The sequence below is a fragment of the Microcebus murinus genome, chromosome 4, assembly GCF_040939455.1.
Source record: "Microcebus murinus isolate Inina chromosome 4, M.murinus_Inina_mat1.0, whole genome shotgun sequence".
In the NCBI taxonomy this organism is placed as follows: Eukaryota; Metazoa; Chordata; class Mammalia; order Primates; family Cheirogaleidae; genus Microcebus; species Microcebus murinus.
The window spans coordinates 76,573,494-76,596,323 of record NC_134107.1 but is presented as its reverse complement, the minus strand read 5'-3'; the positions used below and the strand labels follow the sequence as shown (position 1 = coordinate 76,596,323).

The 22,830-nt window shown below is 40.4% G+C and overlaps 1 protein-coding gene across 1 annotated transcript; it reads right to left on the bottom strand.

The window, feature by feature from the left end:
* Positions 1-1,680: 1,680 nt before the first annotated feature.
* On the bottom strand, positions 1,681-22,621 carry C4H11orf97 (chromosome 4 C11orf97 homolog). Its single transcript, XM_012739674.3, has 4 exons — positions 22,360-22,621; positions 18,051-18,155; positions 7,089-7,214; positions 1,681-2,396 (listed from the first exon to the last, which is right to left on the bottom strand). The coding sequence occupies exons 1-4, from the start codon at positions 22,598-22,600 to the stop codon at positions 2,392-2,394; spliced, it is 477 nt and encodes a 158-aa protein (XP_012595128.1). The 5' UTR covers positions 22,601-22,621; the 3' UTR covers positions 1,681-2,391.
* Positions 22,622-22,830: the final 209 nt, after the last annotated feature.

The following is a 22,830-nucleotide window of genomic DNA, read 5'->3' as shown; positions in this document are numbered from 1 at the left end:
CTCCCAGAGTGCTAGGATTACAGGCGTGAGCCACCGTGCCTGGCCTGTTTTTTTATTTTCTACTTCTAATCTTTTAACCTGTGTGGCTCACAGGTGCTTTTGCTATGACTATTTGGCCAAATTAGGAAGTGGGGTAGAAGAACTTCTGACACCAAGTTATGCAGTACCTGCAGTAACTATCTCTGGCAAGAACTGAGGAAACTCAAGGATGCTGGAGTCAGGTGGTCTATAAAATGAAGAGTGAAAGTGAGCAAGGTACAAACGTATTTGGGAAAAATAGCATTTTCCTTTTATTCCAGACCTCAGTTGGAGTGCTTCTAATGTATTTCATCATTAAGTATGAAAATGGCTGTTCGTTTGATTGCTATATATTTTTATCATTTTAAAGAAGTGTCCTTATAATTCTGTATTTAAAAAAAAATCCTTCTTGAATTAAAAAGCAAAACAAAACAGTTTCATCATGCTATATAGTAACTTTTAAAATCATCTCCTACATTGGGCATTTAGGTGGTTTTTAGTTATTTACTATTATAAATAATGCTGACATGAAAGTCCCTGTACATGAATCCAGTTGGGAAAATATGCAATGGGGCAATGAAGAACAGAATTGAACTGCAAAAGGAACCAGGTTTCCAGAGTGGAACAAGGACAGAAACTTTAGGAAGGAAACAGTGCCATGAGATTTAGCCATAGTTAGTATTAGAGGCTGGTCAGAAAGGAAGAGACAATTTCAGAGCACCCAGCCCCAGCAGAAAGGCTGAAAATAAACAGGGGGGAAAACTTGTCTCTTGGCAGGAGTAGAGGAAGTTAGAAAGGAAATCCCTGAGCATGTTTTTAAAGTCACACTTGGAACTCAAGTGAGAACAGGATATCATCTCTAATGGACAAATCAAAGTCAATGCTCCCCACCCCATTGCACTTTTTCTGTGACATCCTAACACATGCAAGAAAGGTTGGTGGTAAGAATTGTTAGAAACTGAAGATTTCAGATTTGTAGGAACAGTACCTACCCTAACTACCCTAACCTACCCTAACAGTACCTACCCTAACTCTCGGCAGTTTTGGGTGTTGTATTTCTTGACTAATTTAAGATGTAATACTTCAAGTTTAGCCATTGGCCTGTGACACTGTTTTTGAAGGAGCCAGTGATGAAAGAGTTCCATAAACAAGGTGGTGGCTGGAACTGGCTTGCCTGGAGCATCTCATCTAGCATGTATTAACTAAATGGAAATTTTTGTATTAAATCTGGAAAGGTTTGCATCTTGACTCTAGAGATTATTGACTGTTTCACAGTGTAAATGTTTTTAAGTAGGGAAGAGACATACCAGTCAACAAGTCTGTTGACTGGACTTGATTTGTTACAGTAAAAACAGTAATGACCTTAAGAATAGTGAATGGGAGGAAGTTTTAAGATGAGCTTAGCCTGAAGAAAAAGGAGAATGAAAGGTGTATAACCAAAATACTAGGAAAAAGAACTTAGTAACGAGGGTCAGTGGGAGTGTAAGGAGATCACAGCAGTTATGTAAAATATGAAAAATCAGAAAAACCTAAATATAAAAAAAACAGAGTAATAAATGAACAAATTTAGTACAGATATATAAAGAATATATGTAATTATTTAAAATGATATTTTAGTGAATGGGAAATTCTGTATTATCAATAGTTGTTTCTGGAAATTGAATTACAGATGAGTTTTTTTCTTGCTATTTCTTTATTTTCCAAGTGTTCCATACAGCATATATATTATTAAATACTTTGACAATTGGAGAAAAGGAAGGGTTTTTTTCCCCTTCTTTTAAACTTCTTTTTAACCCTACAGTACTATTAAAATCTCCCCCCACCTTTGTTTTTTAGATCCCACCATAAATTTCCTGGCTCCTTACTATTTAGTGAACAAATTCTAAAGACAAGAGCTCTATCAAGGCTAGTATAAAAATGGTTGTCACCGAGTCAAAGACTTTTCATCTATGTCATTCATTTACTAACCATTATCCATCCATACCTGAATTTATTTGTTTTTCTATTAAAGAAATGGGTGAACACATTATACTGTAGTGAAAGGTTAAGGTTTATAATGTTTATCTTAAAGACTCAGCAAATGTGCCTTTGTTTCATTATTGTTCTACATATTGAATAGAATGAACTGTGACAACTAAAAACAAATATAAAATTTTCTTTCTTCGTTTTCAGGTGCTTAGCACACCTTACCAATCATCTTTCATTACTTTGGATTAATTTATAGATAGGTATTAATGCCAATAATAGGAGTTACAAACTAATACATATTTTTTACACATCATAAATCCTGAAACGAGCTTGAGTTTCTTCTCTGTTCTTCAGACGTCAGGAGAAAGAGGTGTTTTTTTTTCTCAATGGAAAATTGTATTCATCTTATCCTAGAGTAAAAATAAATATGTGAACAAATAAGTATTTGACTTAATGTTCCCAACAGTGCTTCATTTGGTAGAGCAGAATATAAGAGCCACACCCATGTGTTCCCAGGAACCAGAAAGACTGCTGCTCTGTTTCCCAGCCCCTCGATACTAGAGCATAGTTTCTGGACAAGATGTATCAGTATGGCTTGGGAGCTGGATAGAAATGCAGAATCTCAGACCCCACCCCAGACCTACTATATCAGAATCTGAATTTTAGTACTAATAAAATACCCATGTGATTTGTAGGCACATTCAAGCTTAGCATGGGCCAGACAGCTTTTTTGTTTGTTTGTTATATGGCACAGAATAAGAAGGAAATAATAAAAGTAAATGAATAATAAAATTTGTATGATGAAAGCAGGAGATGCATTGTAGTCTCTAACCAAAACGTGCTTTACAACTACAAATGTATGATCGTGAGTCTAAATTTAAACTTTAAATGATGTATATTAGATGTTGGTAGGGTTACAACTACCATGGTCATGTTGTTCATGAGAAAGAGGAAAAAGACACAGGTGAGTAGGGAAAAAAATGACAGTGAGGTTTGACCGAACTATCTAACTGAAGGATCCTTTGTGGAAGAAGTTCCTGGAAATCTCATTGTAATCCACAGAAAACTTCTCTTTCAAAGTGTTAGTTCCAAGATGTATTTAAAATATGTGTAACTTTTCATGATTCACGTACTGAAGACTGTAGAGGTTGCCTTGCTTTTCTGTCTGTTGCTTGCATTCTGTTTAACTTAGCTGTCTCAAGTAGGTAAAACCATATACTTTTGTGGAAGAGGGAACATATGTGGGTTAGCAGCAAGGAGATTCTGAACATAAAGCAGGTGTTCAGCGTACACTTGCTGGTTCATTCATCCATTGGTCTTTTCTGTGACAAATAGCAATTGAGTACCAGCTGTGCTAGGCACTGTGCTAAGTGCCAGATATACAGTGGAGTGAAGGAGATGTCCCTGCCTTTATGGAGCTTTTGATGATGTGTGAATTACTACTGATAATTTTTGAAAATTATCTGTAGATGTTGTTCATCTGTGATATTTCTGTGCCTAGCATCTTCCTTTTTCCATTGAAAATGAGAAATGTCTAATTCTTGGTTATCAGTCTGACTTATATAGACTGATCAGTTGTGATTGTATAGCAGATAATAGCAGTTCATATCATATGGCAAAAATGCAGCTAGCAATGTACATAGATGAGGCTGAGATATATGTCAATAATATTACAATAGTTACATATTGTAATGTGATCACTGTAAGAGCTTGGCATGGGTTGGGGAGAAAGGGTTAGAGACCACTAGGAAGGTAGTGTGGGTGAGTGACAATGAGCAGGAGCCATGAACAAGTCTCTTATAAATTGCATGGATGAAATTAATACAATTATGATAAAAATCAAACATATATTTTTATCATATACCTTCAATTGATAAATTGGGTAATGTATTGGACTTGTATGACTTCAAATAAAGGTAATTTGTTCTTCATTTTTGTAACATGTATATAATATGCATTTAGAAAACCATTAATCATTAAAATAAATTGTGAGTTTTCTTGGAATGATGGATTTATCCAATATAAATGGAACCTAACAAAGTTAGTGGAAAGGTGAGATAAATAGTCCTGAATAGGCAAGTGGACCAGCCATGGGTTGAATCAATCTAACTCCAGGACACTGATGTCTTTGTGGATTGTGAGTATGGTTGCCTCCCAGGTTCCTAAAACCCTGCATTCCCAAAGCCCTGGCATTTGTGCCTATTTAAGCACAACCCTACAACTGTCACTTGTTGCCTGGTGACTAGGTTCTCTGCCCTGATGGCTCAGTGGTCTTGGAACTAAGACTTAGAACACAGTCTGGGAACTAGGGGCATAGTCTTAGAAGCCAGATGGACACAGGTTTGAAGTTCTGGCCCCACTACCTTCTGGACCTAGGATGTTAGATAATGTCTGTAATGTCTCTATGCCTTAATTTTCATACCTGGAAAATGGAGACTATAATACTCAACTCATGTGTTTGTGTGGATTACATAACTTACAGAACACTTACTGCCATGCCTGGCACATGGTAAATGGTGGCTACTACTACTGTATTATCATTAAACCCATGTCTCCATAACTGATTCCTGTTTGCTACATGAATCCCCTTTGGTAACAAGTTTTGGGTTTTTTTTTTTAATCTCCTGTCTCAGTTTCTTAGTGGCTGTATTTCCCCACACTGAATCCATATCCCAGAGGCTGCATCCCTGGCCTCCTGGGGCCCTTCCTCCTGTGTGCCACTTTTGCTGAGCTCTCATCTCACTCCAGGTTCAATAGACACCCTAGCTCTGGGGTCTGTTTGGCTCAGAGACACAGTAATACCCATCAGTGCCTCTGGAGATAGGCTGCCGGTGTTCAAATCTCAGCACTTCCACTTACTAGCTGAGTGACCTTGGGTACATTATTCAACCTCTCTGTGCCTCAGTTTTCTTATCTGTAAAATGAATTATACTTGTTTTGCATGATTGTTATAAAAATTAAACACAATATTAGATATTGTTGTATATATTAAGAATCTAGAATAAGCAGTACTATATAGCATTGGTATTATGATTTACATCTTGGTTAAGAGTACCCAAGCTTGGTTTTTACTCACTTCTCTTTTCTCATCCAGGGTTATCTCCCAATTTCAGGTCACTTTTCAGGACTCACATAGCTAGCTGCATGCACCTAGATTATCCAGACACCATGCTTCCATGGCAAGATATCTACCTTCCCCACATCCTGACACAAAAGTTCCTGGCAGACTCTGGCTGTGACAGCGAGGAATGAGTAACATTTTATTCCAAAGTTTATGTCTACTTAGGAATAACAGTATACTGGGCCCTGCCCAGTGGCCTCTTTCCTAGAACAGGATGAAAATAAAACAGCCAAGCCAAGCCGTTGCCTTGTTCTTCCTTAATTCCCTCATCTCCCTTCCCTCATTCCCACTGGTAGACAGAGATCATCCATCTAGAAGAAAGGACAGTGCAGGATTCCTCCCCACAGAGGTTGAATATTTCATACACTGGGGAAATAAAGCCCTATTCAGTAAGTGGTGCTGGGAAAACTGGATAGCCACATGCAGAAGAATGAAACAGGACCCTTCTCTCACCATGTACAAAAATTAATTCAAGATGGACAAAAGATTTAAACGTAAGGCATGATATCATCATAAAAGTTCTAAAAGAAAAGGAAAAACTCTTTCTAGACATCAGCCTAGGCAAAGAATTTATAACTAAGACCCCAAAGGCAAATACAGCAACAACAACAAAAATAAATACATGGGACTTAATTAAATTAAAAGGCTTCTGTATAGAAAAGGAAATAATCAACAGAATAAATAGATAACCTATAGAATGGAAGAAAATATTCACAAACTATATGTTCTCTAAAGGAATAATATCCGAAATCTACAAAGAACTTAAAGGAATCAGCAGGAAAAAAACAAATTCCATTAAAAAGTGGGCAAAAGCAATAGATGCTGCTGTGGATGCAGAGAGAAAGGAACACTTATACACTGTTGGTGAGCCGCAAATTAGTGCAACCTCTATGCAAAACCATGTGGAGATTCCACAAAGAAATAGACGTAGACTTACCATTTGACCCAGCAGTCCCACTACTAGGTATCTACCCAAGGGAAAAGAAATCCTTTTATCAAAAAGACACCTGTGCTTGAATGTGTATTGGAGGACAATTCACCATTGCAAAAGTGTGCAGTCAACTTAAATGCCCATCAATTCATGAGTAGATTAAGAAAATGTGGTATATATATATATATATATATATATATATATATATATATATATTATAGAGTACTACTCAGCCATAGAAAGGAATGAAATAATGTCTTTTACGGCAACGTGGATGGAACTGGAGACCACTATTCTAAGTGAATAAAATGAAAAAAAATGAAAAACAAACACACCACATGTACTCTCTAATAATTGTGAGCTAAATGATGGGCGCACGTAGGCACAAAGAGATGTAAAAGCTACTGGAAATCAAGAAAGGGGGGTGTAGGGGGGAGGACTTGCCTATTGGGTACAATGAACACTGTTCTGGTGATGGGCACACTGGAGGCCTCGACCTAAGTGTTGTGCAAGATATCCATGTAACAGAAACATTTGTACCCTTTAATATTTTGAAATTAAAAAAAAAAAAAGCAAAGAGATTGGGCACAGTGGTTCACATCTGTAATCCTAGCGCTGTGGGAGGCCAAGGCAGGAGGATCCCTTGAAGCCAGGAGTTCAAGACCAGCCTGGGCAACAGCGAGACCCCGTCTGAGGTTGCAGTGAGCTATGAGGATGCCACTGCACTCCAGCCAGGCAACAGAGTGAGACCCTGTCTCAAACAAAACAAAGCAAAGCAAAGCAAAACAAAACAAAGTTAAGAAAAAAGTCTGGAGTGTAACTCAGAATACAAACTTCTATTGTATCCACCAGGGTAAACTGTTGGCTAAACTGTTACTATTTGAGTTCCATAATGACATAATGTGGTTAAGGTAAAAATAACCCCAGAGAAACAAGTAAAAGGAAGGTTTAGTTTTGATTGACATTTTCAAACAAAGCATATACCACTGGTTTGTAAACTGCATGTACCCTCAGGGGCTTCAGTGGGAGTCAAGGGTATCAGGGTCTTACTTCTCAGCCCTCCGTGCCTGGAATAGTACTTGGCTTGCGGCAATAAACTGTTTCTGCTCGGCAGTCCTGGCTTCAAGCCTCCCACAGGGAGATTCCTTTTAATGCTCCAGATCCCTTCCAAGGCCACTGTCAATATTTTCAAAAGCAAGACGATGATTATTAGCATATTCTCTTTTTAGCACAAAGTGTGTTTTTAAAATATTTACTTAGTGTTTATTTTTTCAGTTATTTGGGTGGAGGTTTATTTGGCTTGAGTTATCAAACAACCCAAGATCTTTATCATTTGTTTAACCTTTTATTCCATTTCATTCATTCAGTTATTCTCTATGCAATTAAATGTCTACAGTGCTCCCAGATAATTTAACTTGCCCCTAAACAAATAGAAGAAAAGTCAGTTTAGAAACATACGTAATAAAATACAGAAGGATCAGGAATAAATAACAGTTAATACATAGAATTTATTCAGTCAGCCTTATCTCATTCTGATTTAATTCTTACATTAAGTAGAAATATTTCCAAAGATAATAGAACCAAAAGGTACCTCATTAAGTCATCCAGTAGATCCAAGAGTCTCCTAAAACCCACAAACTAGATGCTTTTGAAACTCTCCTTGAAGGAAGCAACAACAAACTCACTGCATCTTACATTTAAAACATCTCGATATCTGGAAATATGATATCTGCCCATGAGACACAGCAAATTATAGGTCTTGAATCTTGACACCATTCAATAAGATTTATCAATTATTTGCACTGGGCTATCCTCCATATCCTAAAATCACTTGTTTAGATTTTGAGCATTAGTCAACAAACACTGGGTGAATGTCTGCTGTGTAGAAAACTGTAGTCGAAGTCAAGTAAGGTGGTGAATTCAAGTTAGTTGCCATACGCTTTTTGTTTTTGCTTTTTAATTTCTGAGGCTGCACATTTTATGACATAATATTCTCTACAGATCTAAGGCTGCCCATTGACATCCTCACTACATTTGATCCTTCTCTAAAGGATTCCATACCAAGTGATGACTCGGAGCACAGTCTTTGGGTTCAGAGGAGATCTGGGTTTCAGTTTCAGTTCTACCACCTAGCAGTTGTCTGAGTTTGGGCAGGCTATTTAACCTACTATGTCTCAGTTTCCCCATCTTTGAAATGGGAATAATGATATCTACCTATAAGGATTACTGTAGGATTTAGATGAGACGGATACAAAGTGCTTTGTACTCAATGAATGGTAGCTATTATTTTTACCGGGACACTGGTTTTATTGTCCAAGCATGGACTCGGATGCCATTTCTAGAGGTATAGTTGTTGAACTGACTCGCCAAGCTGAATGTCAATACTTGCTTCTGCCTTCCCACGCCTGAGTGGAGTAGCTGAAGCTATCTGTCAAGATTAGTTTCTTCCTTCCTCAAAGACCTTCAAGGAAGACTCCACAATCTCCTTGTGTCAAGACTTTATAAAGTTTAAGTTGTTTCTTCTATCTAACCTAAATCTTCCCTGCTATTCAACCCAGTTTCCTCTTCTATGCTTTCCAGAGATAGAAAAGGGCTGCTCCCCAGCCTCTGAGTACTAGACTCTCAAATTTAGGAGCCCGTAAACATTTACTAACCTGTGCATGACACCCTGTAGGAGACCAGGAAAATAGATTTAGGTTTGTTCCATACTGTGGGAAGATCCAGTAAACAGAAAGCAGTTCAAAATTAGGAAGCAGGCCGGGCGCTGTGGCTCACGCCTGTAATCCTAGCTCTTGGGAGGCCGAGGCGGGCAGATTGCTCAAGGTCAGGAGTTCAAAACCAGCCTGAGCGAGACCCCGTCTCTACTATAAATAGAAAGAAATTAATTGGCCAACTGATATATATATATAAAAAAAAAAAATTAGCCGGGCATGGTGGCACATGCCTGTAGTCCCAGCTACCCGGGAGGCTGAGGCAGAAGGATCACTCGAGCCCAGGAGTTTGAGGTTGCTGTGAGCTAGGCTGACGCCACGGCACTCACTCTAGCCTGGGCAACAAAGTGAGACTCTGTCTCAAAAAAAAAAAAAAAAAAACAAAATTAGGAAGCAGAACTATGCAGACAAACCTCATCAAATTAGATAGAAGACTTGTACTCATCAAATTTAATTGTGCTCTTTCGGATGCAATCACAGGAATAGCTAGAAGTTTTGACCTTAATAAGGAAAATACCTAAAATATAAATGCAAAGGCTCAGAAATGCACAAAAAACCCCAAAGCAAAATGTAAGTATTTACTATATTCAGGGATAGAGGTTGCTGGAACAAACAGCCCTACTTGCATTTGATATGATGTTTGGGTGAAGAAGTTATAGAAGGTAATATATATTCAACTGGAGAAAAAGACATCTAGAAAGAAACATGGATGTTCTTTTAGGCAGCTGCTTCTTTCTTTTAAGAGAAACAACTTCCTCAGCTCTGGCATGTGCATTCCAGGAGGAAGAAGGAAGGAAGACAAAGGAGGCGCAGAGCTATTAATAGAAAGACTTCAATGTCGGCATCCCTCACCTGGAAAGGAAAAGGGCAGCAGGCACAAGGAGAGAACTAAAAGAATCAAATCTTTTCTCAAGGCTCAGAATCTTCTAGAGATTCTTCTTCTCTCTGTCCTTCTCATGCCCTCATCCCCTTCTACTCAGAAATCTTTTTAGGAGTATTTTTAAAATCCTGAATTTAAAAATTACTAAACCATGCCTTTATTCCAAAAATTTTAACCAGTAGGACCTGTCCTGGTGTTACAGGGAAGGTAAGCACACCCTTTAAAAATATTTCAGCTGTCCCTGGACTATGAATAACAAACATTAGAGCTCAAAAGGCCAGTTTAGAGCCATATTGTCTATGCTTCCCTTGTATAAACACAGAGATTTGGTTAAAGGAAGACAAATTTAAGTAATTTTAATTTGTTTTTAACTCCTAAGCTCTATAATTATCTTGACTTGGCTTTGGTGTCTAGTAAATTCCTCATGTTTTGTAGGTGCACAGAACATTTTTGTTGAATGAAATAATGAAGAACAAACATACCCACACTTGCTTAGCAACATCTTGTATTTTGTGAATTTGTGCTAAACATAGTAAATAAACCAGACTAAAAATTAGGTTTCCATCATTAAGGCACATATAGACATAAATTAATGGATTTGGCAGTACACTTTTATAATTCACTGGAAAAAGAAGTGTTGTGTAAAAGGAATACTAGTAAATTTTATTAATCCAATTTTTCATGACTACTATAACCTCTGTATTTTAGCCAGAAAAATACAAAGCCCTTGCAATATGGAATCATTAAATTATGCACTAATTTATTTCTGCAAAGTCCTCTATAGAAGTTCTTAGAAATGTAGAAATAGCATTTAAATGAACAATAAAATGAATGCACTAGTTCCATAATGAATGTCCCACAAACCTATGTTTTTCTTTTTAAGAAGTTGTAAGGAAAGGAAAATCTTTAGAGAATCACTGAGAGTGTCTGAATGATGGACATTAGCTAAATTCTTCCTTATCCAGCAAGTTCTATAAATTGCCCTAAATTCCATTTTTATCTGATTAGAAGATATGATCAGAAAATTGCACTTCTTTTTTTTTTCAGGATGATGATAATTTTTTCCAGTAGATCCAGGCCTCTGTCTTTATCTGATAGATCTGATAGACACGTGTAAAGTCTCTGAAACTTGTTTTACCTCCGGTTTGAACCTGGAGGCAGAACTGAAGCTGACCCTGGAAAGACTAGCAACACTTTTTTTTAACTGAAGATAATACTATTTGCTACTAAATCAATTTTGAATCTTTTGTCCTCTCAGAAAACATACTCTTATGCTTTATTTTTTTAATTTTAAAATATAAAAAAAATAAATAAATAGGAGAGTCTTAACTTTTGCTCTTTTTTTTTTTTTAAACAGAGTCTCATTCTGTTGCCTGGGCTAGAGTGCTGTGGCATCAACCTAGCTTGCAGCAACCTCAAACTCCTGGGCTCAAGTGATCCTCCTGCCTCCTCAGCCTCCTAAGTAGCTGGGACTACTGGTGCACCACCATGCCTGGCTAATTTTTTCTATTTTTAGTAGAGACGGGGTCTCGCTCTTGCTAAGGCTGGTCTCCAATTCCCAAACTCCATCAATCCTCCCATCTCAGCCTCCCAGAGTGCTAGGATTACAGGCATGAGCCACCACGCCCAGCCCATAATCTTGTGTTTTAAAGAGAGACATAAGAACCCAATGGCTGAGAGCAAGGACATCAGCTTCTGACAAGCCTTAATCCAAGTATCAGGGAGTCTACTTGCTAGCTGTGTGACACTGGGCAAGTCCCTGTATTCCCACCCCAAGCCTTAGCTTCCAGTTCTGCAAAATGTGAATAAAAAGAGCATATACCTCACAGGGTCATTGCAAGATTTAAAAGAGAGAATTTGTAAAAAGTTTTCATGCGGGGCCGGGCGTGGTGGCTCACGCCTGTAATCCTAGCACTCTGGGAGGCCAAGGCGGGTGGATTGCTCAAGGTCAGGAGTTCGAAACCAGCCTGAGCGAGACCCCCGTCTCTACTATAAGTAGAAAGAAATTAATTGGCCAACTAATATATATAGAAAAAATTAGCCGGACATGGTGGCACATGCCTGTAGTCCCAGCTACTTGGGAGGCTGAGGCAGAAGGATTGCTTGAGCCCAGGAGTTTGAGGTTGCTGTGAGCTAGGCTGACGCCATGGCACTCACTCTAGCCTGGGCAACAAAGCGAGACTCTGTCTCAAAAAAAAAAAAAAAAGTTTTCATGCGTAGAAGACCCTCTATAAATGACAGCCATTATTACCATTATTATTGTCACCAACATCATTATATAGAGAGCTGTTCCTACTCCTCACCCCAGCATCCAGTGCTTCTGACCAAGCCCACACATCTCTGCATCAGGAGCCTACAGGGAATCAAAAGCCCAGAAAAGGGAGGGTTTAGAGTCTGGTAGCCCATTTTTTCTGTTGTCACTGATAGCATTCCCTGTTATGGAGTGCACAGTGACAACCACTTGAAACACTTTGGCCATTTCAATGTCTTCACAGCTTTTTATTAACTGTTGCCACAACGTGACCACAAGAATGAGCAGGATAGCCCATTCATCTGAAAGCCCCAGTCTCTTCTCTGGAGTCCTCTATGGCTACACAAACAACAATATCTCAAAAGAAATATAGTGTTCACTCTATTAAACAGCCATAAAACCTAATTTCTGGATCTTTTGATCTTTTACCAATTTCATTCAACCAAAAGAAAAAGGATAAAAAAAGCACAGAAATAACTCCACAGCTTCTGGGTAGTTCCATAATTGTCATTATTATCTCAGTCACAAATAAAACATGCTATAATTGAAGTTTCTTACCTCAAGGACAAATCCCCCTCTTAATAGATGGTATAAACTCTTCAGCAAGTTCACCCATATTTTGCCTAGTATTGATTGTAGTGCTTTATCTATGGTTGAGGGCAAGATTAGTCTGGACTCTTCAGACTCTTCAAATCTCACCTTCATTAATCCATTAGATTGTTGTGAAGGTATGTGGAGTTGATTGTTTAAAAATTCAAACAAACCCAACCAATGCATATATAGCTACACAGATATGCTTGGGTTCCTGCACAGACCTTGAGATCCCTAGAATGTAGACAGACTTGGGCATATTGACAATAGAGTATATAGTGTTTATCTAAAGTCACAAATTCAAATATATGGAGGGAGAGGCCAGGCAGGTGTTATTAAAGGTAGGAGAGGCCAGGCAGGTAATATAATAAGTAAAGCAGGCCATGGGTAAGAAATAATTGGTTCTCCTGGTCTTTTCCCTGCCCCTACCACCATTGATGGAAGCATGGACACCAGAGAAAGACTTTTTTCCTATTTCTACCATGGGAAGGGAAATCCTGCAGTGGGCATGTGAACACAAGTAACTTGAGGTATCTCCCGCTTGAGTGGGGAACTTGGCACACGATGGCAAACAGTGGAGTGGGCAGGTCAGCGGGGGGCACGTCAACCCAGCCCCAGACACTGTTGCCAGTTCTGAAGGCTGATTCAGTATTGTCACTTCATCCTTTACCCTTCTCCCTTCCTCTCCACCCAAAGACAATCTAGAAATCTAGATGTTTATATAAAAGTTTCTGATTTTTGAATATTAACAACTGGCTCCGGTATATAATATTTAAAGAATACACTGCAGAGCAAATAAGTATGTCTGCAAGGCAAACCTGGCAGATAGGTCAACAGTTTGGCTAACCTAAGGTGCCCCTCACAGGCGCTCTGGTTTTGGACTTGAACCTTAAGCCACGTCATTCATTGGGATGGGTGATATAGGGGAGGAACAAGTTGGGGAGGGGTATGAGTTTTGTTCTGGACTTGTTGATCCTGAGTACTCATGGGACATCCAGGAGAAGAAATTTAGGCTGGAGACACAGATTTCATCTGTGGCTTCTTAGTGAGGCAGTGGTGGAAAGTGTGAGATAATCCAGAGAGAGCTAGTGGGATGAGATTAGAAGACTATGGCTAACACCCTGGTAAACATCCATATTTGGAGAGTGCAATGAGTAAAAAGGATTCTCAAAGGAGGATGATAAGGAGTATCCAAAGAAGTAAGAGGAGAACCAAGACAGTTTAGTATCATGGGATGTGAGGAAGGAATAAGAATCAAGGAGACAGCCATCCTCCATGTCAAATGTTGCAGAAATCTCAAGCCAGCTAAAGGCAGAATAGTCTCCACTGGACTTTGCCGTAACGTGTTACCAGAGACACCACAGTTAGTAGAAAGTCAATGACATTTGGGGTCAGACCTGAATTTGGAATCTGGTTCTGCCACTTACTTAATGTATAACCCTGAACAAGTTAAACACCTTTCAAAATCTCAGTTTTCTCATGCTAAAATGAGAATCCTAATACCTATGTCATATAGCTTTTGCGAGCATTTGTGGTAAGGAAAATAAAGTCCCTATCCTCAGGTAGCTTGTGTTCTAGTGGGAGAGATAGTCAATAAGGATGTATATAAATAAATACAGATGCTTCTCGACTTACGATGGGGTTACATCCTAATAAACCCATTATAAATTGAAAATGCATGTAATATACTTAATCTACCAAACATCATAGTTTGGCCCATCCTACTTTAAATGTGCTCAGGATACCTACATTGGCATATCTGACCAGAAACAGCTGCTGCTGGTGCCAGCATGGCAAGAGAATATTAGACGGCATATCACTAGCCCGGGGAAAAGATCAAAATTCAAAATTGGAAATGTGGCTTCTAGTGAAGCATATTGCTTTTGCACCAGCCTAAAGTTGAAAATGTTAAGTCAAACCATCGTAAGCCAGTGATCGTCTATATATAATTTAAGGTAGTGATGGGGAAAAGGCAGAAAGAAGAAAGTAGTCTAAGTGATTAGAGGGTGACTTGGGGCAGGGCAGTTGCTATTTTAACCTGGTCAAGAAGAAAGACCTCTGTAAGAAGGTGACATATAAATTGAAACATGAATGAAGAGGGAGGACGACATTTGAAGGTCTGGGTGAAGTGTAAAGGTGGAAATGGGTTTAGCATGTTCCAGAATATCAAGAAAGGCTGTGTAGTTAACAAGGAGTGGGAAAGTATAGGGATGATATCAGAGAGGTGAGCAGGCTATAGAAGCAGAATGAAATGTAGTCTCGGAATAAGAAGGAGCCACTGGAGAGCTTTAAGCATGGAGGCGACATGTAATGATTTACATTTGTACAATATCCGTCTGGTTTGTGTGTGGAGAATGGGCTGTGGGGGGCAACAGTAGGGGCTGTTATGGGAGGCTATTGCTGGGCCTGCAAGAGACGATGGGGGCTTGGCAAGGGTGCAGCTGGGGAGATTTAGGATACATTTTGTACGTAGATTCAACAGGATTAGCTGATGGTGGATATGGAGGACCTAGATATGGAGTTTGAAGGCTTGACTTCTAGGTGTCTGGCCTAATCAATTGAGTGAATGTAGATTCCATCTCTTGATATGGGGAAGACTTGTTGAAGAGAGGGGTTTTAAAAGCCTGGGATACAGAGGAAGAGTCATGTTCTTCATGTATTAAATTTGAAAGGCCTATTAGGCATCCAAGTGGAGAATCAAGTAGCCTTTGGGGATTTGAGAGGAACAGTAGAGGCTAGAAACAATAGGGCTAGATGTGATCACCTAAGGGATGAGTGTAGATTCAGGAAAGGGCCTGTGACTGGGTTCTCCAAATTACGCAGGACAGGAAGAGGGAGAGCCAGCAAAGGAGATGGAGAAAGAGTAGCCAAAGAGGTGGGAGTGAAACCAGGAGACTGGAGCATTATGACACAGAGGCCAAGTGGAGAAAGTGTTTTCAGAAGGGAAGGAGCAAACCATTACGGCAGACGCTACACAGAGGTTGAGTATGGAGGAGTCATTGAGGGGTTTGACCCTCGAGAGGAGGCTATTTTCAATCTGGAAAAGAACAGTTTCCATGGACCCATCAGAACAAAAGCCAGATTAGAATAGGGGAAGGAGCAAAGGGTAAGTACAGAAGTAGAGATGACGATGGGTCAAGTGTACTTACCCTCGGCATCTAGGAGTAGCCACACAAGTCCCTAGAAGTTGCATGCAGAATTCAGGGTGTATGTGGTGAGTTATGTTCTCCAGGAAGAGAAGCCATAGCTTTCATCAGATATTTAAAGAAGTGTGTCAGCACAAACCCTGAGCTCGAAGGTCTAATGGCTGGCCTCAGGGTTCTGAGGTAAGGCTAGAAGAATGTGGCACCCTCTTTAGGTGCTAGTTCCCTGTCCTGGCCAAAGGTATGGGGCTTCTAGCCATTATTAAAAATGCAGGTTTCTTTTCCATATATAGAGCCCTTTAAATCCCGAATTCACAGAATATATTCTCAACTTTGAAGATTTTTCTAGGCTAAAATAGTACCTCTGTGCGACCTCTGGTGGACGTTATAGAAATGCAGCCCAGACAGTCTCCATTTTATATGAAGGATATTTGAAAAGATTGCTTAGAGAAATACATTTTTATAAACCAAATGACAGTTCTCACAAATTTATCCAACAGGAATAACAAAATATACAACCAAAGCATAAACTAGCTTCTATGTAGTCTTTGAAAATAGCGAAGATAAACTTAAAATATAATCGTACACACTTGTAAAAAAAATTTTTTTTTTTTTTTTTTTGAGACAGAGTCTCACTTTGCTGTCCAGGCTAGAGTGAGTGCCGTGGCGTCAGCCTAGCTCACAGCAACCTCAAACTCCTGGGCTCAAGAGATCCTACTGCCTCAGCCTCCCGAGTAGCTGGGACTACAGGCATGTGCCACCATGCCCGGCTAATTTTTTACATATATATATCAGTTGGCCAATTAATTTCTTTCTATTAATTGTAGAGACGGGGTCTTGCTCTTGCTCAGGCTGGTTTTGAACTCCTGACCTCGAGCAATCCGCCCGCCTCGGCCTCCCAGAGAGCTAGGATTACAGGCGTGAGCCACCGCGCCCGGCCGGAAAAAAATTTTTAACCACCAGGGAAATAGTAAATTTAAGCTAGTTTTCACAGCAGAAATTTAGTAGGTCATTATGCATCCATTCATAGAGTTCAAAATCGACTTTAAAACTTTCCTTGAAAATATTAGATGAGCAAATTTGGCCATTTTACTGGTCTCTTCTTTTGTAAGAATAAGTGATATGAGAAGGCCCAACAGGTGTTTCTGTGTCTGGTTTAGAAATAAAAAGTGGGCATATGGTTATGGAGTCTGAAATGACGCCCCTCTAGGCCTACAGCATCTCTCTTAGGGATCCTTAGTGAATTGGGGCCCCACCTGCAGGTTGTCCAACCATCCTCCACAGAAAATGTCAAGTTCTCTGAGCACAGGAGTCCTGTCTTATGGTGCTTTTATTTCTTCTAGCAACTGCTGATACCCAAAAGCATTGTAATAAAAATTTGATGAGTTAAAGAGCATGGAATATGCACCTAGTAATCATTGAGGAGCAATTTTTTTTTTTTTTTTTTTTTTGAGACAGAGTCTCACTTTGTTGCCCAGGGTAGAGTGAGTGCCGTGGCGTCAGCCTGGCTCACAGCAACCTCAATCTCCGGGGCTCAGCGATCCTACTGCCTCAGCCTCCCGAGTAGCTGGGACTACAGGCATGCGCCACCATGCCTGGCTAATTTTTTTTGTATATATATTTTTTAGTTGGTCAATTAATTTATTTCTATTTTTGGTAGAGACGGGGTCTCACTCAGGCTGGTTTCGAACTCCTGACCTTGAGCAATCCGCCTGCCTCGGCCTCCCAAAGTGCTAGGATTACAGGCGTTAGCCACCACGCCCAGCCATTGAGGAGCAATTTTCACATGAACCATCAATGAGAGTTATCAATGCCCAGACCACATAATTCATACACTATAGTTTTTGGGTAAATCCTTGATGACTTGACCTATTTAAATGAATTAGATTCTGCTGGGTCAGTGATTTGCAAAGTGGGTCCCCAGACCAGCATCATCAATATCACTTGGGAACTTGGTAGAAATGCAAATTCTTGGGCCCCACCCCAGCCTTACTGAGCCAGATACACCAGGGGTGGGCCTAGCAATCTGCTTTTAACAAGCTTCCAGGTAGTTCTGATACAATCTAAAGTTTGGGAGCCACTGTTATTGGTCACACGTATATTGATAAAAATGGAAGATATTGTGTTTTTCAGGCACTTGGAAAAAATTCTACTTGTTTTTAAATAGAAATAACTCCACCAAAAAAAAGTAGGACGGCAAAGTACATTGTGATAACTAGTTCATAGCCCATTTTTTCTAAATATAAAGGTTTATAAGACATAGACAAAATAATTATAGAACAGCTCATGAATTGTCCATGAACTCATTTTTCTTTTACAAATTTTACAAATTGTACAAAAGTTATAATTTTGTAATAAATAAAATAATCACCCTGTAATCAAATAGGCAATTTCATTTTCATTTCACAAATATACTTCATTTGTCACTGAAATTACCTGCAGGTGGATTTTTAATGTGGCATTCATCTCTCTTAATATAAAGTTCTTCTTCCAGTACTTCCTTAATTCTCTTATGTGGCTCACAATATAAAAATTGCTTCCCTAAAAAGGCATTAACAAAATTGGTTACTTATCATAAATCCTGCCCAACTTTCTATAATACCTACTTGGATAACTCTTTTTAAAAAATAAGACATATTATTCCATACAAATATCGGACAATTTGTCCTGCAGGTTCTCTCTTGCAGATTAGAGCCTACCATTAGAACTTTTATTAGAACTTTTGGTTCTTTTGGGACTTCACACTTTCATGTAGTTTCTGAACCTGTGGAGTAAGTTTCAGGTACCTCTTTTGTATATTATGAAGAAATACATGGATTTTTGTCATTTGCTTCAAAAAAACTTTCACTCACTTATCTGATAAGTTCTTATTGAAGACTTTCTGTGTATCAGGCATTTGACCGGGGATTGAGGGCAGAGCAATGAATAAGACAGATGTGTGCATGGGCTTGGCTTGCAATTCAGATACAGAACAGAAAAAAAAAAAAACTTCAGCATTTTTTTTTCTGTTATTTTTCCTCGGCATTTTAAAATCATCATTTTGGGAGATTGAACCTGAATTGTAGCAGTGAACCATTGGCCTCTAATTTTGGCCCTTGAGGACATTACTGCTACAAGCAAGGACTGAATGATTTGTTCTCAACAGCTTAGCTACATTTCTTCTGCTCACCCCAGAGGTCAGCACTCTGGAGAAACAAAGAGCTGTGTTGTCTGGCCCTGCCTGTCTCCCCAGTCTCTCCAGCCAGCCTCTCCCTCTTGCTCACTGAGCTCCAGACACGTGGCTCTTCTGTTCATTCCCATGGTTGTACATGCTATTTTCGCTGCCTGGACTGCCTTCCTCCTAAGTTTTTGCATGTAAAACTTCTACTCAAATTTTAGGTATTGGCTTAAATGTCAGTTTTTTAGGGAAACTTGGCCTGTCTCCACAATCTGGAAATGTCTTTTTCTCATAGTACCCTCCTTTTTTTTTTTTTTTCTGTTTCATGTATTGCAATTTGAATACAGCTTCCTTTCATTTATAGACAATTATTTGTGTAGCTATTAGTTTAATGTCTTCTTTACCAGACCATAAACACTATAAGGGCAGGGATATTGTGTTTTCAGTTCATTAGAGTCCAAGAATAGAGCTTGGCATAATAATAGATGCTCAACAAATGTGTGTTTAGGTAAAAGTAAAGACTATTCTATGTGCACATCTGCCAGTGCAAGCTTATGAATGTCAGAGAGTAAGTAGTTCTTGTCTTAGTACCAAAAGTTCAATTCAAGGAAACTTGAAAAATGTAAACCAAATACTTTAGTTACTTAAGGTTTTTTTTTAGACTAACAAAGATATGGCAGGTGTCTCATCTTTTACAGACTAACCAATAAAGAACACAAGTGAGTCAATTTGACAAGGATGCAGACTGGCCCAAGGGGCAAGAGACCTGCTGCTTCTGGCAGTGATCCTGGGTCATTTCTGGTCACGAAGACCCAAACACACCCTCAGATAAGGATGAGGTAGAATTAGATACTTTAGAGTCTGATTCTTGTTTGCCAAAAGTTGGGAGTCATGGATAAAAGATGAGATAAACATTACTCAAACCTAACTTTGATTTAATCTTTTTCTGTCAAATCATGATCTTCAAGTAAAAAAGGGCTTAACAAACTTGGTTAAAAAGGAAGCAAACCCTATAACAGCACAGCAGAGAGGAACAGATCACTTGCTGTAAGTTCAGACCTCCTGTCAAATTTCAGCCCTGTTGCTAAGAAAATTGACAGAGGAAACCACTAAAAGTAGTTGGAGGACTGTGAAAATTGGGAGAGTAGTAGGGAGCTACCATGGGCAAATATAGAAAGGAAGGGAGGGAGGGAGGGAAGGAGAGTGAGAGAGAAAGAAGGAAGAGAGGAAATTCTACGAACTATAACATAGCAGCTTGATGTTGACCTTCACCAACACTTTGAGTGGATTGGTCAACAGATGGCTTGATGATGAGCAGCGATCACTAAGAAAGACTGCTAAGAATGGCATTATTCCAGACTTTCTTTTGGAACAATATTATTTCAGGTTTTCTTTTGTTGAGAGTTAGTAACAATTGCTACAATATACTGAGTGCTACCATGCCCTAGACATCTTACACATATTATTATTTCTCTTTATTATTATTGGTCCACAGTGACCTATGGGCAAGTATAATTATTTCTATTTTGTAGTTGAGAAAGCTTCCTGATGTCATAAAACTAAAGTCATAAGAATGAAAAGCCATACTAACCTGACTCTCCCAAGCCTCAAGGGTTACTGAAAGTAGTTTGCAGTTTACTATAATCCGTAGTTAAAGTTCCACCATACCATGCTAATCGGAGCATACCTAGAGTACAGTGATGTAAATGACTGGAGCATGTTGGGAGGCCAGCCAGCACGGGGAGAGTACAAATGATTTCAAAGGTGATATTAATTCTATGGAAGGTTTGGTTGGTGCTCAAATAGCTGCCTTTATATAATTCAAGGACGTTTACATGGGAAAGGACCACACTTTATGTTTTTTTTAAGAGCAGTTCTGTGATTACAGAGTAGAAGCTATAGAAAGACCGAAGATCTTTCCAATAATCAGAGACATCTGAAAATTGAATGAGTACTTTGTGTGGGTGTGAACAGCCTGTCTCTACTTAGGCTGAGGCCCTATAAGGAGATTCTTGGGGATGCTGAGGCAGAAACTCTTTGCATACCCTCACTAGACTTTGTGAGCGCATGAAAGTTTGGACATCTGCCTTAATTCATTACACCTTTCTCTGCAACTTGCCAAATGCCTGGCATGTAGGAAGCACTCGATATATGTCGAATTGATGTGTGAGTGATGAATTCTACCTTTTAATCCTGGAGCAACAGGACTAAAGAACCTTTAGATACTAGCATCTTTAATGGGACAGTTCCCCAGTAGAATTTTAAGTAGGAGTAAGAAATCTCCATTGCCTAAACATACTGAATTTAGTTGCTCTAAGTAAGGCCTCTGCATGCTGTTGATAATAATAACACAAGGAATGAGGTATCCTAGTCAAATGGGGGCCCTTTCACCAGGGAAGCAGTGGTTCTGAGACTGACTCCTTGATGAGGTCTCTGGGGAGGAGGGTGTGTGGTCCACTGAAGCACAAGCACTGAGGCACTTCAGCCTGACCCTCCCTCCTGGGGCCCGCCAGCCAGGCAGAGGAAGCCAAAGGAACCCCAGGCTGCTCTCCAGAGAGGCAATCAAGGAGGTGCTGCAGGAGGGCTGGAAATTGCTCCATTCCTCTTTGGCCTATTATTTTCACCATCATTCCTTAGCACCTACTGAAGACCCGTGGGGCACAAGAGGCTGTGAAATACCTGTAAATTCATGAAACAATGCTGATGAGCAAGTAACGACCAGGTCAGCTGTGACTGTGGACCAGAACTGTCTTTACTTATTTGAATATTGTTGGTGTGACTGGCAACATAGGGAGGAAACAACAGTGTGTCAAAATGTGGCCCATAACTGTGAGATTCTGAAGGGATCACGTAATAATTTAGGGACTGAGAGTCCAAGAGATGGGATCTGAAAGTATTTCTCCAGCACTGACTGAGAGACAGTAGCAAGTCACTTCTGTTCCTCTGGTCTAGACTTCAGTTTTCTGAAGTATAAAATGAAGGAATTGACAAAATGATCTGCATGTTTCCATGTGTGTCTACATACATATATGCACATATACATGCACACATGTATACCTATATAAATGCGTGTGTATATACGAAGGCTGTCTGGAAAGCATCCAGCCATTGTTAAAACAATGAGAACGGCTTGGAGCTCTTACTCGAGGGGGGAAGGGGACATGGGCAATATATGTAACCTTAACACATGTACCCCCATAACACGCTAAAATAAATAAATATATATATATATATATATAATGAGAACGGTTACATGGCTGCATGCTTTCCGGACAGCCCTTGTCATACATACAAATACGTGTGTGTGTCAATCCCTCCCAGTATAATGCCACTACCTGTTAAGTTGGAGGTGATGCTTGGACCCTGGGCTCAGGAAGCCTGTCATGAAGGAGCACCTGGAGAAATGGACCAGGTGCTTTCTGCCACAGTGCCATCACCTCCGCCTCTGCCGAAATAGCAGCTCCACCCTTCTCCCCGCCAGCTCTCGCGCTCCCAGCCTGTCCCGCTCCCGTTTGCCACAGCGCCCCTCTCACTCCCGGTCCACGCCTACCGGCTCCCCGCAGAGTCCGCGGCGGGGGCTGAACTCACACTGTTTGCCGGGCTCCTGGGGGCCACCGCGGCCGGGCTCCCCGCGCGCCCTGCTCCCCAGCCCCGCCGGCGGCTGCCGAGGCTGCTCCCCGTCGCGGCCCGCCTCGGGCGTCACCGCCGCGGTCACCATCACCGCCTCCTGTCCCCTCATGCCGCGGGGTCTCCTGCCCGGCTCCGAGCAGCTGGCCTGCTGAGCTCCGCCGCGGGCATCCGGGTACCGCGAGGCGTCTCGGGTTGCCATAGTGACCGCGGAGCCTCCCCGCCCGCAGCCGCCCTCTGCGGGCGGCCTTGTGGCCCCAGGTGTCCTGCGCACCCAAGGAGTTAAGCGGCTGCAATTGGACTTCCGGTTAAGTTTTCCCTTTTTTTCCCTCCCTCCAGCTCCGCTAAAGAGTCTTTGCTGTTCCCAGATAGAGAAACCGAGATTCAGAGGAGCTAAGGGGATTGCCTGAGGCCACACCGCTAGGAAGTGGC